Source organism: Anabrus simplex, chromosome 2, assembly GCF_040414725.1.
Source record: "Anabrus simplex isolate iqAnaSimp1 chromosome 2, ASM4041472v1, whole genome shotgun sequence".
NCBI lineage: Eukaryota > Metazoa > Arthropoda > Insecta > Orthoptera > Tettigoniidae > Anabrus > Anabrus simplex.
The window spans coordinates 997,347,014-997,363,468 of record NC_090266.1 but is presented as its reverse complement, the minus strand read 5'-3'; the positions used below and the strand labels follow the sequence as shown (position 1 = coordinate 997,363,468).

The 16,455-nt window shown below is 38.9% G+C and overlaps 1 protein-coding gene across 1 annotated transcript in view; it reads left to right on the top strand.

The window, feature by feature from the left end:
* Positions 1-4,843: 4,843 nt before the first annotated feature.
* The window catches only part of LOC136864617 (glycoprotein-N-acetylgalactosamine 3-beta-galactosyltransferase 1), a 99,995-nt gene continuing 88,383 nt past the window's right edge, over positions 4,844-16,455 (top strand). The window contains exon 1 of the mRNA XM_067141854.2: positions 4,844-5,598. Within this exon, the coding sequence (XP_066997955.1) occupies positions 4,845-5,598 (754 nt within the window). The 5' untranslated portion in view covers position 4,844. The remainder of the gene's footprint in view (positions 5,599-16,455) is intronic.

The window sequence follows — 16,455 nt, the reverse complement described above, 5'->3', positions numbered from 1 at the left end:
ACGTTTCTATCATCATTAACGTCACATATCCCTCCCTCTCAATTATGGAATTCAATACGTATGATAACACGAACTTTTCAGCATCAGTCCCAGTATTCGTTTTCCCGGACCGTGCTAGTTGATTTTCTTCAATCAATCACCCCTTATTATACACTACCCCCTTTTATTTCACCGGTAGCACCAGCACATCGTCATTTCTCCATATTAATGCGACCTATAACCTTGCACGAACTTCAAACGGTGATATCAACGACAAATGGTTCCTCGCCTTGACCGGATGCCATAACATATAATATGATCAGACTACTGCCTTCACAGGCTCAACATCTCCTCTTACGGTATTTAAATGATATTCTGTATTGAGTTCACATCCCCGTGCAATGGAACAACTTTTTTGTAAAACCTATATTAAAACCTCAAAAACTCACTGATGTTCCAGAACATTTCCGTGGGATTGTTTTAAGTTCGTGTAGCCTAGTCATAAAACATTTTGTAAAATTATACTTAGACGATTAATATGGGTATTGTATTATTATAATCTTTTCTCTAAGTACCAATTTGCCTTTATAAAGGGGCGTAGTAGGCAAGCTCCAATTACCATATTCATCCTTGATATTTTGTTAGCCCGGTGGAGAAAGCAATCTACCATAGCTATAGTCCTAGATATAAAAGGTGCTTATGACTCTGTTTTACTACATATATTATGGGAAAAATTATCTCTGTCCGGCTTTCCCTTTAACTTCATCTCCATTTTGCATCAATTCTACTAATCGTACAATAACACTAAAATCTGCACAGCACCAATTTCCTAGTCGCCAGACGTCTCATGGAGTACCCCAGGGTTCAATATTAAGTGGAGTATTATTTGCATTATATATGCGAGAATTAGAATCCATAATAACTACTTTAGCGCGAGTTTTGGCCTTTGCAGATGATTTTGTGATTTATTTTTCTCATACCAACATAGATGAATGCCAGAAAACGATATCACAGGTTATGAGCAAAGTTTTTCAGTTGTTAACTACTCACGGTTTTACAACTGTCGATTCCAAAGTGTGCAGCTATGATTTTTACTTCTAAACGTGTTTTCGATAAAAGTCCAATAAGTTTTGACTGATATAGCATTCCATTTACTAATCAGCATACCTATTTAGGTATCTGTCTTGATTGCAATCTTAATTGGCATGATCATATCCAGGCTTTACACCGAAAAGCGGAGGTTTACCTTAAAATTCTTCACACCGTCACTAGGCGTAGCTGGGGAGCTGACCCATCCTCTGCATTACTACTGTATCGAGCTGCCATAGGTGCTTATTTGGATTATAGTGCGTATATAATTGATCTAGCACCAAAAAATACTCTATCGAAATTGGATATAATACAACATATTGCATTGAGATCTAGTATTGGTGCCTTTAAAACCACTCCTACCCATGCGCTTTTAGTTGAGACAAGTGAGCCTCCTCTCTATATTCGTCGTTTAATGTTAGCCAAAAAATACATTATGAAACACTTTGCCGAACGAATTCACTTATTATACCCAAAATGCAACTTGTGTTTGAATATTATCAACAACGTCCCCCCCCAAAATGGCAGATATCCAGCGATATATATGGCGTACTCTGAATTGCAGCATATTCAAGACTCTGTCCTCAGAACACCTCATTTAGTTATGCACTCATACTCCTACGAAACCCTTAATTTTAAGCCTCAGATTATTATTCACTCTCCTTACCTATTGCCCCACTCTTCATACAGTACAGAAGTAATCCTGTCAACAATAAAGAAACTTAAGGTACCACCGAATTCACACGACGTCAATATTTTTACAGATGGAGAAAAATCCCAGCATGGCGTAGGGGCAGCATTCTTTGACTCCAATATGCGCGAAGGATTTCAATATCATTTACCTAACACTATAACTATTTTCACGGCTGAACTTTAAGCTCTATCATACGTACAACTTTACGAATTTTCGAAAGTCAATATTTTTGACTCTCAAAGTGTTCTTCACGCTTTGCATACAGTCTTATAATGGTTATTTATATGAAGTCAAACAAATACCGTATCAACTCGAGCAGTCAGGAGCATGTATTACCTTAATCTGGATAAAAGGGCATACGGATAACCCAGGTAATGATCAAGCTGATGTAGCTGCTAAAGAAGCAAGTCATTCTAATTCTGACCCCCTACAAATCAAAGTTCCGATTACAGATTATTTTCCCCTTTTCAAACATGAAGTTCGTCAATCTTGGCAAACCATGTGGCACCACTCGTCAAGTATCAAAGAAAAATACTACTATCAAGTGCAGCTCTATATTCCTACAAAACCATGGTATTTAAATGGATCTTACACGCGACGTCATATAATTAATATCATACGCTTGCGTTTTGACCACGCATGAACTCCCGATTTTAAATATAGATTTCACATCTCTAACCTCCCAAACTGTACATGTGGACAGCCAAACGGAGATAACAATCATATATTTTTTCAATGTCAGCAATATGCGTATAGTCAACGTCTTTTAATTAAGCAATTAATAAAATTTAACATACCGCTACCAACAAACATTCAATCCTTATTATTTGAACCTTCACCACGTATTATTTCACTAGTATACCAACTTCTTGACCATATTAAATTAAGTTTATATACATACGATATTCCATTGTTTTTTCGCATCTTGCATGGGAATTGCAGTTCTAATTTCTTTTGGTGTTAAATACAGTGGCGAGATAACTTGACGTTACCAACAATATTACAAATCTACGTGTGATTAAAAAACCCTGAGTGAGTGATGCGTGTGTATATCAAGTCTCATTTACCATGAGAAGATAAAAAGTGCGTATAGTGACTGGGTAACAGTACGACTCAAGCCCAAACAAACCTGTCAAGTAGAAGGAGGAGGAGAAGAAGAAGAAACACACAGCTGAGCTGAAGCCACTGCCTGCTCGATCTGCATCCGATGGTTGGTTTATAATAAATAAATGTTTTATTGCGCACAAATGTGCATGGAAAATAATAATGATAATAATTCTTATGAGCAGTCGTCTGTACAAAATTTTGTTAAGGATTCTATTCTCAGTTTACACTTAAGTACGTGATAGCGTTCACAGAGTTCGCCACATCTTTTGCACCTGCAGTCCGGACTTGGCTCATGAAAGCTCGCTTTAATACACAGGCGTTGGTGAAACCCATGGACTGAGAGTCTGGTCACAACGTGTCTCAACTCATAGCCTCCCTGAGTCCAGTTGCGGTTGATCATCGCATCACACTGGTAAAAGTCCCACCATATGCTGTCTCTCTTTTGTTGAAGCTCTTGTAGGAGTTCCTTATACGCTGGAGTGGCCGGGAGCAGTAGTTTCAAACGCAGCTCTTCCACAAAGAATAATTCCCTCGACAGTTGGTATACGAGGCGTGATGGAGTGTACTTTGACAGGCAAAGTACTTTCTTTAAATAGAATGCTTTCACCTTTTCTATACTATGTAGTTGCCTCTTTCCAAGATATATCCATATGTTTTCTAATCCATAGGTGGCTACAGGACTAACCTTAAGATGAAATAACTCGATGGCACATGATAGTGAGAGATGGCTCAAAGATCTGATGTCGTTAATGGATTTTATGGCAGCATTTAGTCGGTCTTTTACATGTAAAGAGAACACGTTCCCCGGTGTTTGAAAAGTGACTCCTAGGTACTTAAAATTTGTGACTGACTTTAGTTGTTGGTCATTGATTAAGAATGTTCCCCGTTTTCCTCCTTTTCTGAAGGTCAGAGAGACAGTCTTATTTTCATTTAACCTCAGCTGGTTCTCTTCTGCCCATTTCGTAACTTTATTAAAAGTAGTCTGCAAATCAAACTGAGAAGTTGACGTCAGAACCATGTCATCTGCATACATGAGAATATTGACATTTTCTGAATCTATTCTTTGTACGATGTCAGCTGTGGCGGCAATGAAAAGCAATGGGCTTAGGGGGTCACCTTGAAGGACGCCAATGGTTTGAAGTATCGGATATGACTTGGTGATGCCATCACTAATCTCTACCCAGTTATCTGTAAGGAGATTCTTGATGATTGGAAGAAGATAACAACTAGGCCCGATGATATTTCGCAACTTCTCTAATACGATAACTCTATTGATCGTATCAAAAGCCTTAGAATAATCAATAAAGATTGCATGAAGTTTTCCCTTTGGAATTGCGAGGGCTTCATTAATATACTGCTGTAGACAATCGATTGCTTGAATGGTTGATCTTCTTCTTCTGAAGCCAAACTGGGAATCTGGGAGCTTGTCGTCTATTAATATTGTGAGGCGCTTACATACTAACTGAGTCAGTGTCTTTAAGAGAGTGCATTCCAGGGCAATTCCTCTGTACGAATTAGGGTCTGCTGTATCACCTTTGCCCTTGTACATCATTTTTATTGTGGACTTAGCCCAGCTGTCTGGTATCCTACCCTGTTGTAAACATTCATTCAATAACTGGCAGATGGATTCTTTCAACACTGGGAATATCCCTTTCAAATGTTCATTATAAATGTTATCTGGACCACATGCTTTCCCATTTTTTAGGCTGTTAACAGTTTCTTCTATTTCTTTAGGCGTAAATCTCTCTGAGTCATTCGGGATAACTGTTGGATCGACATAAAAATTGATTGGCCGCGTGTCCCTCTCCTGAAGAATTGCACGAAGGTGCGCTTCCCAGACATCCATTGGTATATTACGAGAAAACTTTGGCTGTTTAGGACGCAAAGCTTTGGTTTATAAGCAGCCATCGGATCCAGATCGAGCAGGCAGTGGCTGAAGCAAAGTAAAAAGGAAGGGGTTCTTAGGAATGGCCGAATGAGTGATTTAAAAGTTAGGACGGCAATGAAGTTTTTGTACATTATTTATAGGGGGGGTAAAACCATATTCTTAGTTGGTTTTTTTATTGGCGTCCTGTGTGCTTTAGTTATTATTAAAACGGACAACATCGAAAATGTAAGGACTAGTTGTCAACCTCGAAAACCCACAGTACCTGCCGGCTATGAGAACTGGGTTTCGATGATGGGTTTGATGAGGTTTAAGTTAGATGATGATGAGTTTGTATATGGAGAAACACGGAGGGAAACAGAATCAAACTACCTATTGGGTAAAATATCTGTAATATGTGCCGTATATGTTCGGAAAGTAAAAAATGCTGTTGCAATAAACAATACTTGGGGTAAACGTTGCAATGAAATTGTTTATTTTAGTTTACACAAAGAAGACAGTTTTCCAGTTATTCATTTTAAAGCAAATAATTCATTTCATTACCTGTGCGATTCCATACGATACATTTGGAAGGAATACATGAAGATTCTTCAGTGGATATTGTTTGTACCGGACGATCTGTTTGTAATTCCGGAAAATTTAAGGTATTATGTTGCACCTTTGGATCATACGATCCCGTACTACATGGGTCACCCTTCTACGTTCTGGGGTCAAGTGTATAATATGGGTCAAGCAGGTTATGTACTCAGTAGAGGTGCTATGGAGGCCCTGCAGTCCACATTCAATTCAACAGGGAAATGTCGAGATGGTGGAAAATATTGGAAAAATGAGGACTTCTATTTAGGTGAGAATATTTATCAAACTTCTTTAATTAAATAGTATAATTGAAAGAGAAATATCAACCACTCTGTTCATTTTGCCATTATCTCCATAGTTGCCATAAAAACAGCGCTTTCCCCATATCTACACTTAGGATGTGGTGATGCAATTTCTTCATGTATTTTCACATACCAGTTTTGGTGTAAAATGTGTAGAAATGAATCCCAGGTGTATTTCCTAATAGAGAGAGAATAATTGTCACATTGCTCAAAGATGTCAATCACTTCATCCAAATAGAAAAAACAAAATTCAGGAATTCGTATATGAATCATATAATAGCCCTAGATTAAAAGATATAAAACATAATCCCCTCCTCAGGTTCATTATCCTGAGATTTTGCCACATTTACCAATTTACAGTATCTCTTAATTTACAGTGGCTTTATAAACAGTCATAACAGTTTCATTTTCAGCCCTCCCAGTTAGCGTAGGAGCATTTTTATTTGACAGTAAGAGAATAAATGTGTAAGTCCACTAGGGCTCTAGACTCTTAGTTATGACCAAGGAGTGAGAAGTTTTGTTTGGTGCACTTATTTTTAATATGGGAAAGAGGTGACCTTGAGAAACAAGACTAATTTTGTTTCAACTGCTTTTTATTGTGTGTTTCTTTTGAACATTATTTTTCAGAATGGATATTTAATAAACATTTCCTTGTTTTTAGCCCTTGCATTCTGCCCTTTTATATTTTAAACACATGAATGTTGTTCCTGTATCCTTGCATTAACTTCACTCAAGAGGAGGGCTTGATCATCAATTGGCAGCAGTCACCAAGGTGGCCATAATTTGAATCCCGGACAAAACGGGTGGGATTATTGAAATGAAATGTAGTTCAGATTCCACAGAAAACTGGAGGTCCCATGACTATGATCATAAAAATCAACTGTCATGTACTTCAATGAAAATAAAATAAAATGTCACTGCAGGCAATGGCTTGGTTGATATATTTTGCAATGTTTTGGTGCATCTTTTCCTTCCCCCTCCTAAATGTCACTTATGTCTGCAGCAGTTGTAGACTTCGTTTTAATGCACCTTGTCCATTTTGCACTATAAACTAATTTTGGTTGAATATGTTATGTGGTTGATTTAAAATATTTGGTCTATTACAGGTTAGAATCTGGATAAAGTATATTTGGGATTAGACTGAATATTTCACAAAGATTCTCAATCAATGCGTGTAGAGTTTGATAGAGTGCTTTTAAGAGATTCCTCTGCCATGACCGAGTGATTTGGCTAATGAGTGTTCTGTTAGCCATCGCCAGAGATCTGACTGTTAATAGCTGATTATCAGATTTACCTTCCTTTAAAAATTAAACTAAATCTTTAGAGCATACAGTCCATTAAAATCCTGAACCCACCTTGACTTCTGCCCAGTCATATTTCCTGCTACTGAACAAGTTGGCTGTGTATTTTGGGTGGTGTAGCTTGCATTTGGGAGGTAGTACATTTGAGTCTCACTGTTGGCAGCCCTGGATATGATTTTCAGTTTTCATGCCAAGTAATTAAGGCCACAGGTGCTTCCTTCTAAGTCTTAGCCCTTTTCCATCCCAACATGACTATAGACCTTTCCATGTTGGTGTGACTTTCAGCCACTTGCATATCAGTACTTGCATAGCTTCCGGTAGATAGTGTTTGTGAGTGTCAAGCTTACCGTAAGATATTTGGGATAGCACCTGACCCCGTTGGTCTTTCGTTGGAATAACCACAAAGGATTAAACATGCGTGTCTGTTATGTGAGAGATTTAACTCTTGGCTTTATAGGACCCATCGAATTTGTTATGCTCATAGTAAAACTTGTTCATATAGTGCTAAAATTCTTTGTGTGGCATGTCTATGGAGTTGGCCTGGTCTGCGATTTAATGCTATCTCAATTATCATTATTTGTTGGTCTTTGTAAAGAAAACACCTTCCAGGTAAATCAAAGCCATATTCATCCTGTGGCAAGTATAAGGGTTCAGAGTTCATCAGTGTTGCCCATTATGGGTTCTTAGATGGCTAAATAGACCAGTTTTGAACTACAAGCTGTGCTGCTATACTAACACGTCAAATCTATCTATAACATTATGCAACAAAATTTGACAGAAGTTTTTGTTTATCTTACCTTTTGTGTTTTTATTGCTTAATTTGGTGATGTTCATAGTGACCATAAGTAGGTAGGCCTAGTTTTTCTTAGGTACCAATATTTTGGATGTCATAGTTAATTTTTCAATTTTTTAAATGGTAATATTGCATTGCTTATTTAATACAACTAGAGTCCTATAGAAGAAATCTAACAGTAAGTACCTCAAGAATTGGTGAGAATAAGTTCAAAAATATTGAATAACATTGAATCTTCATACAACAATGGTGACATTCAAAAACGTACATTAGAACAGCTTTTTCTCTTATGTTCTTCCGACCCCACTGCTCGTACTATAGGCCTACCCCATACATAGTCTCCCATCATAGCACAGTCCCAACGTCCCTGATACCTTCTTTCCATGCAGTAAATGTCTTGATGAAAGTGTTCACTAAGTTCTGCACTCCACGAACCTGCTACGCAGGCGTAGCAGGGGGAGAGGTGATACTCCCACGTGGAGCGTCCCAGGTGGCGGATAGGGGGGTCCTAACCGGCTTGCCGGCGGACTTGAGGGAAATAAAATACCTCTCGCGGACCAAACACACTACCCCCTGCGGGTGGAGGACGCACATGTAGAATACACCTGCGGTATCCCCTGCCTGTCGTATGAGGCGACTACAAGGGGCGACCAAGGAATGATTGAATTAGAGCCATGAAACTACTCTTGATTCGTACCATCATGCGGGGAACACCATGGGTTGCATGTACTTGCGAGTAGTATCACTAAATTGGTACGAAATAGGTTTGTGATTAGTTGTAGTAAGAAGCCTGGCCTGGTGGTTTCCAGTACCCGTGCGTCGTACCCATGTGAGAAACACCGCGGGTCTGGGCGTAGCCTGTGAGTTGTACCGCTGTATGAGCGGCACCGTGGGTCAGCGTTGCCTGTGAGTGGTACCCACTATGTGAGGAACACCACGGGAATACCGGCGCCTGTGACTAGTACACCTAGGTGAGGAACCTTACCGGTTTGCGTTGGCTATGAGAGGCACCATTGTGTGCGAAACACCATAGGTCTGCGTTACCTGTACTAAGTACAATACTTGTGAGTAGTACCATCTTGTGTGGAACACCGTGAGTCTTCCCTACTTTTGATTAGTACCCCAACATGACAAAAACCATGGTTCTACTTTACTCGCGACATGTACCATTCTGTGGGGCCTTAGTCGTGGATTTTGCACCCCTGTAGGCATCAAGCATCATTGTGCTTAATAAATGGTCCCTTGGTCAGTAATACTATTATTCACGACCTTTTTTTGTGTCTGATCCACGTTTTTTTTTTTTTTTGTAGGGTTCATATCCGTCTATTCATTCTTCATGACATTTTTTATTTTATTTTGTTCAGTGGATTAATTCGAACTTTTGGTTATTTCATTTCGTACCATTAGGGGCCGATGACCTCTATGTTAGGCCCCTTTAAACAAAAAACAAAAAAGTTCTGCACTTACAGCTCCTAAATTTAGCATAAGGAAATCAATACCTGTATGAGAAAACAGACAGTGCATTTTTACCGCCATTCTACATCCAAGTACATTATAACTCTGTATCAAATTCTCTTATCAGTTTCATGTGATTTTCACTTCTACCATTGACCAAAAACTGTTGCACTACCATTCTAAAAGCATCCTAAGCATTTCTTTCATCAAGAGTCATTGCATCTACAAGTTCTTTTGATTTTAACATCCCACAAATGTGAGTTCCAGTGAAAATTCTACCTTTTCTTTTGGCTTCAGATAACTTGGGGAACATTTGTCTGATGAGGCTTAGATTAGTAGGCTCTCGCCATATTCAGGGAATTGCAAATGGCATACATTTCTTGTTCCACGTAGCCAACCCTCTAAAGTGGACTGGCAGCTGCCACATGTCACATGTTGGTCTTGAATATGCACACCGAAATAAGCGTGGTACACCTCACAGAACCTCGTACCAGCCACATTTTTATGTTTCATTTGTTTGGATCCAAATGTAATGTTCACAAACATAACAGAACATGTCTACTGGTAATTTACAACTTCTAGATGTTGACATTTCACATTAAAAGTTAACAATTAACATTAGTTATAACCACAGAACTGCATTATATTCACAAACGACAGGAAGTCATTTTGTGAAAAATATCAATATACACTGCTGTGCAAAACTTAGGGACAAAAGTAACTTTTGCATGTTGTGTCACTGCCAAGTAACATAGCTCAAAGAAACTTGAACCGTACATAGGTAGAACTGCTACAGTATGGTTTGGTACGCAAGTGAAAGGAATATGCGGTGAGACAAACAATGAGACAATAAATTACACATAAGTTACTGCCTGGACATCACAAAAGAAAGGGACATGGTTCTTAAAAGGATGTGTGAATACCATGGACAATGATGCATGCTCTGCAACGTGTTCCTATGCTGGCCACAAGATTGGTATGGAGTTCTTTTGTGGTAGGGCGTTCCATTCCTCCACCAGCGTGGTTGACAACTGCTGGATGGTTGTTGGTACATGTGGACGTACTGCAATACGTCTGCCCAACATGTCCTACACGTGCTCGATGGGATATAAGTCAGGGGAACGGACAGGCTGGTCCATTCGCTGAATATCCTCTCATTCCAAGAGCTTCTCCACCTGCGCTGTTCGATGCGGTTGTGCATTGTCATCCATAGAAATGAAGTCAGGGCCGAATGCTCCCCTGAAAAGACGCATATGGGGAAGGAGTACACTGTCACAGTAACGTTGACCGGTGAGTGTACACCATTCAAAAATGTGGAGGTCGGTACGTCCATGCAACATTATGCCTCCCCACACCATAACACTTGGAACACCAAAATGATCATGTTCGACAATGTTCCTGGGTGCATTATGTGTTCCTACCTCTTACCAGATGAGGGTATGTCTAGAATCACTACTCAGACTGAATCTGCTGTCATCTGAGAAGAGCACGTGACCCCACTCCTCGTCGGTCCAGACCTGACGCTCTTGGCATCATTGCAAACGGTGCCGCCGATGTATGGGTGTCTGTGGAACACAACATAATAGCTGTCAGGCAAACAGACCACCCGCGTGCAGTCGCTGTGTTACTGTGGTGTGAGATTGGGTGCCTTGCAGTCCTGTTAAATGTGATTGCAATTGCACCCGCTGTTTGATGTGAGTCTCTTCTTGCCTGCTGCACAATGTAGCGGTCATCTGCTGCTGTAGTTGACCGTGGTCGAACCCCTCATCTCCTTCGGGCATTAGTGTCTCTGGTTCGGAATGCTCTCCATGCACATGAAACAATGCTGTGAGCAATACCAAACTCACTCGTCACACTTTGCCCTGTTTTCCAGTTTCCCAATGATTCTTTCTCGTGTGAAGTCATCCAGACGTCTCTGGGCCGTGTTGTAATGAATAACACCACCACAGTGCACCATAACAGCTGGCTGATTGACTCACACTGTCTTGTCTCATTCCTTCAACTGCCTCGTTTTGTGGGACCAGATGCATTTGGCGGTATAGCCACGCTGACCTCACGTCAGGTTTCTATGCTCGTATGAGAGACCTCTGGCAATATGTTACCCCACTTTCATTTGTTTCCACCGAGTAGTTGATATGTTGCTTTATCTATCTCATTCTTAAGTTTTGCACAGCAGTGTATATTGATAAGTTACGTACAGTTGGCTTTTTAAAGAAGTCGATATATTGAACCCATCCAGACGTAAGTTATACCAAAAAAGGTGAAATATCACATTAAAGTGATCTAGTGGTGATCACCCTAAACAGCTACGATTGCCAGAAAAATTGGTAAATTGACAATTTTTCATAAATCATTAAAATATCAAAGAGTACAGACATTTGAAAAAACTAACAGCATAGCCGTGTTCAGCACATTGATTTCATACAATAAACACAAAGAAATAAACAAGTTTTTGTTACGTAGTATAATTTTTGTTGCAGAATTCTATGGTTCTCTGATTTTCTCAGCCTTTTCTACAACCACTTTTATCGGACTTGTGCCTTCACGGTGGTTCAGAATTTTGCAAGCCTTCTGTGGACTATACATATCCACATCAGCCTATCAGGACTCTAACAGGAATCAAATCAGTTTTGCAAACAAGTAGTAGATGAAAATTCTGATTAATGAAAATAGTCGTACTATATGGGACCATTTTTCAAAAGAAAACATTTATTCGTGTTAATTAACTCTACTAGAACACTTCTTATTCTCCTCATACATCAACTTAAGTCATCTTTGCTTTTTATGCTATATGAAGGAAGCCAATAGTTAGCCACATGGTGTGTGGGTATAGTCTCTGCCTTCTAACTAGAGACCCAGGTTTGATTTTTGATTTGTCCAAGGATATTAATTTTGGTCTTACGAGGTCAACTGGCGATGATGCCAAGAGCATCAGCAGGTATAAGTACCAACATAGTTGGGGATGTGTGGGATCTGGTAAATGTAGCATGGATGAAGTTTAAGGAAGCAGAGATTATCAGTGGAATACTGTGTGGGAGGGATACTGACTGGAAGGTGATTGGGGATTTAAATGAGACTATGGAGTGGGTATGTGGGAAATTGGGAGTGAGATTTCTAGATCCTAATGGGTGGGTAGTAGACAGGGATCTGCGCTCAGATGGCCTTCACTTAAACCGCAGTGGTACTTATAAGGTAGGAAACTTGTTTAGAAGGGTTATAGGCAGGTACATTCAGGGAAACGCGGTGGCCTAGGGAGCGGTGTTAAGCGAACAGGGAACTGGAAATCAAGTAGGGATGACATAAAAATGTTAGTGCTCAATTGTAGAAGTATTGTAAACAAAGGAATTGGATTAAGTAATTTTATAGATATATATTTACCAGATATTGTAATAGGAGTTGAATCATGGCTGAGAAATGATGCAGAAATATTATCACGGAACTGGAGTGTGTAATGTCGAGATAGGATAGGAATGGTAGGAGGGAGAGTATTCATTCTGGTGAAAGAAGAATTTGTAAGCTACGAAAAAGGATGAAAAACATGAAATTCTGGGTGTAAGGCTCATCTCTAAAGATAATAGGCAACTTGATGTCTTTGGAGTGTACAGATCAGGAAAGGATAGCGCTGATGCTGATTCAGAATTATTTGATAAGATAATCAGCTATGTGGGAAACGATAAGGAAAGGAACGTGATTGTAGCGAGTGATCTCAATTTACCAAATGTCAATTGGGAAGGTAATGCGAATGACAGGAAGCATGAACAACAAATGGCAAATAAGTTAATATGGGAAGGGCACCTGATTCAGAAAGTGATGGAACCAACTAGCGGGAAGAATATTTTGGATATGGTACTGACAAAACCAGATGAGCTCTATAGAAAAACCGAAGTAATAGATGGTATTAGTGATCACAAAGCTGTTTTTGTCGTAGTTAAAAATAAATGTGAAAGAAAGGAAGGTATTAAAATTAGGACTATTAGGGAGTACCATATGGCTGATAAAACAGGCATGAGGGAGTTTTTGCAAGTAGCTTTACGTCGCATGGACACAGATGGGTCTTATGGCGACGATGGGACAGGAAAGGGCTGGGAATGGGAAGGAAGTGGGCGTGGCCTTAATTAAGATACAGCCCCAGCATTTGCCTGGTGTGAAAATGGGAAACCAGGGAAAACCATCTTCAGGCCTGCCAACAGTGGGGTTCGAACTTACTATCTCTCGAATACTGCATACTGGCCGCACTTAAGCGACTGCAGCTGTCCAGCTTGGTGAGGGAGTTTTTAAAAAGTAACTATAATCACTGGAAAATGGTAAATAAAAATGTAAACAGACTCTGCGATGGGTTTAAAGCAATTGTTGAGGAATGTAAAAATAGGTTTGTACCTTTAAAGGTGGTAAGGAATGGTAAAGATCCACTATGTTATAACAGAGAAGTAAGGCGACTAAGAAGAAGGTGCAGGTTGGAACGAAATAGTTGTTGTTTTTTTTTTTTTTTTTTTGTTTTTTTTTTTACTAGGGGCTTTACGTCGCACCGACACAGATAGGGCTTATGGCGACGATGGGATGGGAAAGGCCTAGGAGTTGGAAGGAAGCGGCCGTGGCCTTAATTAAGGTACAGCCCCAGCATTTGCCTGGTGTGAAAATGGGAAACCACGGAAAACCATCTTCAGGGCTGCCGATAGTGGGATTCGAAACTACTATCTCCCGGATGCAAGCTCACAGCCGCGCGCCTCTACGCGCACGGCCAACTCGCCCGGTAACGAAATAGTTAGAAATGGTTATGGAAGTAAGGAGAAATTGAAGGAACTTACTAGGAAATTGAATATAGCAAAGTAGTCAACTAAGGATAACATGATGGCAATCATAATTGGTGGTCATACAAATTTTAGTGAAAAATGGAAGGGTATGTATAGGTACTTTAAGGCAGAAACAGGTTGAAAGAAGGACATACCAGGAATCATGAATGAACAAACCAAATGAATGGAGAGTTGCTATAGTAGCCCCTATGTATAAAGGAAAGGGTGATAGACATAAAGCTGAAAATTACAGGCCAGTCAGTTTGACATGCATTGCATGTAAGCTTTTGGAAAGCATTCTTTCTGATTATATAAGACATGTTTGTGAAATTAATAAAGGGTTTGACAGAAGGCAGTTTGGGTTTAGGAAAGGTTATTCCACTGAAGCTCAGCTTGTAGGATTTCAGCAAGATATAGCAGATATCCTGAATTCAGGAGGCCAAATGGACTGTATTGCGATTGACCTATCTAAGGCTAATTGATAGGGTAGATCATGGAAGACTACTGGCAAAAGACTGCTATTGGACTAGAAAAAAGAGTGACTGAATGGGTGGCTATATTTCTAGAAATTAGAACTCAGAGAATTAGAGTAGGGGAAGCTTTATCTGACCCTATAATAATTAAGAGGGGAATTCCTCAAGGCAGTAAACCTTTGTTTTCTTATATATATATATCAATGATATGTGTAAAGAAGTGGAATCAGAGATACGGCTGTTTGCAGATGATGTTATTTTGTACAGAGTAATAAATAAGTTACAAGATTGTGAGCGGCTGCAGGGTGACCTTGATAGTGTTGTGAGATGGACGGTGGGCAATGGTACGATAATAAACGGGGTTAAAAGTCAGGTTGTGAGTTTCACAAATAGGAAAAGTTCTCTCACTTTTAATTACTGTGTTGATGGGGTGAAAGTTCCTTTTGGGGATCATTGTAAGTACCTAGGTGTTAATATAAGAAAAGACCTTCATTGGGGTAATCACATAAATATGATTGTTAATAAAGGGTACAGATCTCTGCACATGGTTATGAGGGTATTTAGGGGTTGTAGTAAGGATGTTAAGAAGAGGGCATATAAGTCTCTTGTAAGACCCCAACTAGAGTATGGTTCCAGTGTATGGGACACTCACCAGGATTACCTGATTCAAGAACTGGAAAAAATCAAAAGAAAAGCAGCTCGATTTGTTCTGGGTGATTTCCATCAAAAGAGTAGCGTTACACAAATGTTGCAAAGTTTGGGCTGGGAAGACTTGGGAGAAAGGAGACGAGCTGCTCGATTAAGTGGTATGTATATCATAGAAAGAAAGAGAGATCCACCTGATCAATACTTATTTATTATTTAAAAAATTTTAAAAAAAGAACCGGTTTCGACTCATCACAAAGTTATCTTCAGCTGTCATACATTTACATTAGACTACACATTCTCAGTAGTAATACCTTGCCAAATTTAAAACAATTTTGTATTGAATGACATTAAATAGTCATGTTTTTGAGTGGTTATCCTGTTCGTATATTTAAGTTTGTTTGAAGACTAATAATAAAAAGATAACTATTTGAAACACATTATAAGTTTACATTATATAGTAAAACACATTGCTATGTACATTTGTATTATCACCTTTCAAGTTATGCAGATAAAACAAGTTCTTATATCAATTCGTCAGGTGTAAAAGGGTAATATGCTTGAATACAGCTGTATAAGCTCTTATAATGTTGTGTTAGGGTTTATACCTTGTCAAGTGAAGAAACATGTGTCGGAAGTTAGAATGACATATGCATAATGAAACGTATTTGAATAGACGTTTGCATCTTGGAGTGTACTTTTACCTTGTTTGCAGTTAATGTGTTTACATGGTTTATATTTAATATGTCAATCAACACAGTTTTTAAGTTACCTATTTTACTATTATTATGAAGTAATACGTTTCATTATGCATATGTCATTCTAACTTCCGACACATGTTTCTTCACGTGACAAGGTATAAAGCCTAACACAACATTATAAGAGCTTATACAGCTGTATTCAAGCATATTACCCTTTTACACCTGACGAATTGATTTAAGAACTTGTGTTATCTGTATAACTTGAAAGGTGATAGTACAAATGTACATAGCAATGTGTTTTACTATATAATGTAAACTTTTAATGTGTTTCAAATAGTTATCTTTTTATTATTAGTCTTCGAACGAACTTAAATATACGAACAGGATAACCACTCGAAAACATGACTATTTAATGTCATTCAATACAAAATTGTTTTAAATTTGGCAAGGTATTACTATTGAGAATGTGTAGTCTAATGTGAATGTATGACAGCTGAAGATGACTTTGTGAGGAGTTGAAACCGGTTCTGTTTAAAAAGAAAAATTTTAATAATAAATAAGTATTGATCAGGTGGATCTCTCTTTCTTTCTATGATATATGGTAGATATCAATACGGAACATAATGAAATTAATTAATCAAGATAAGTGGTATGTTCCGAGCTGT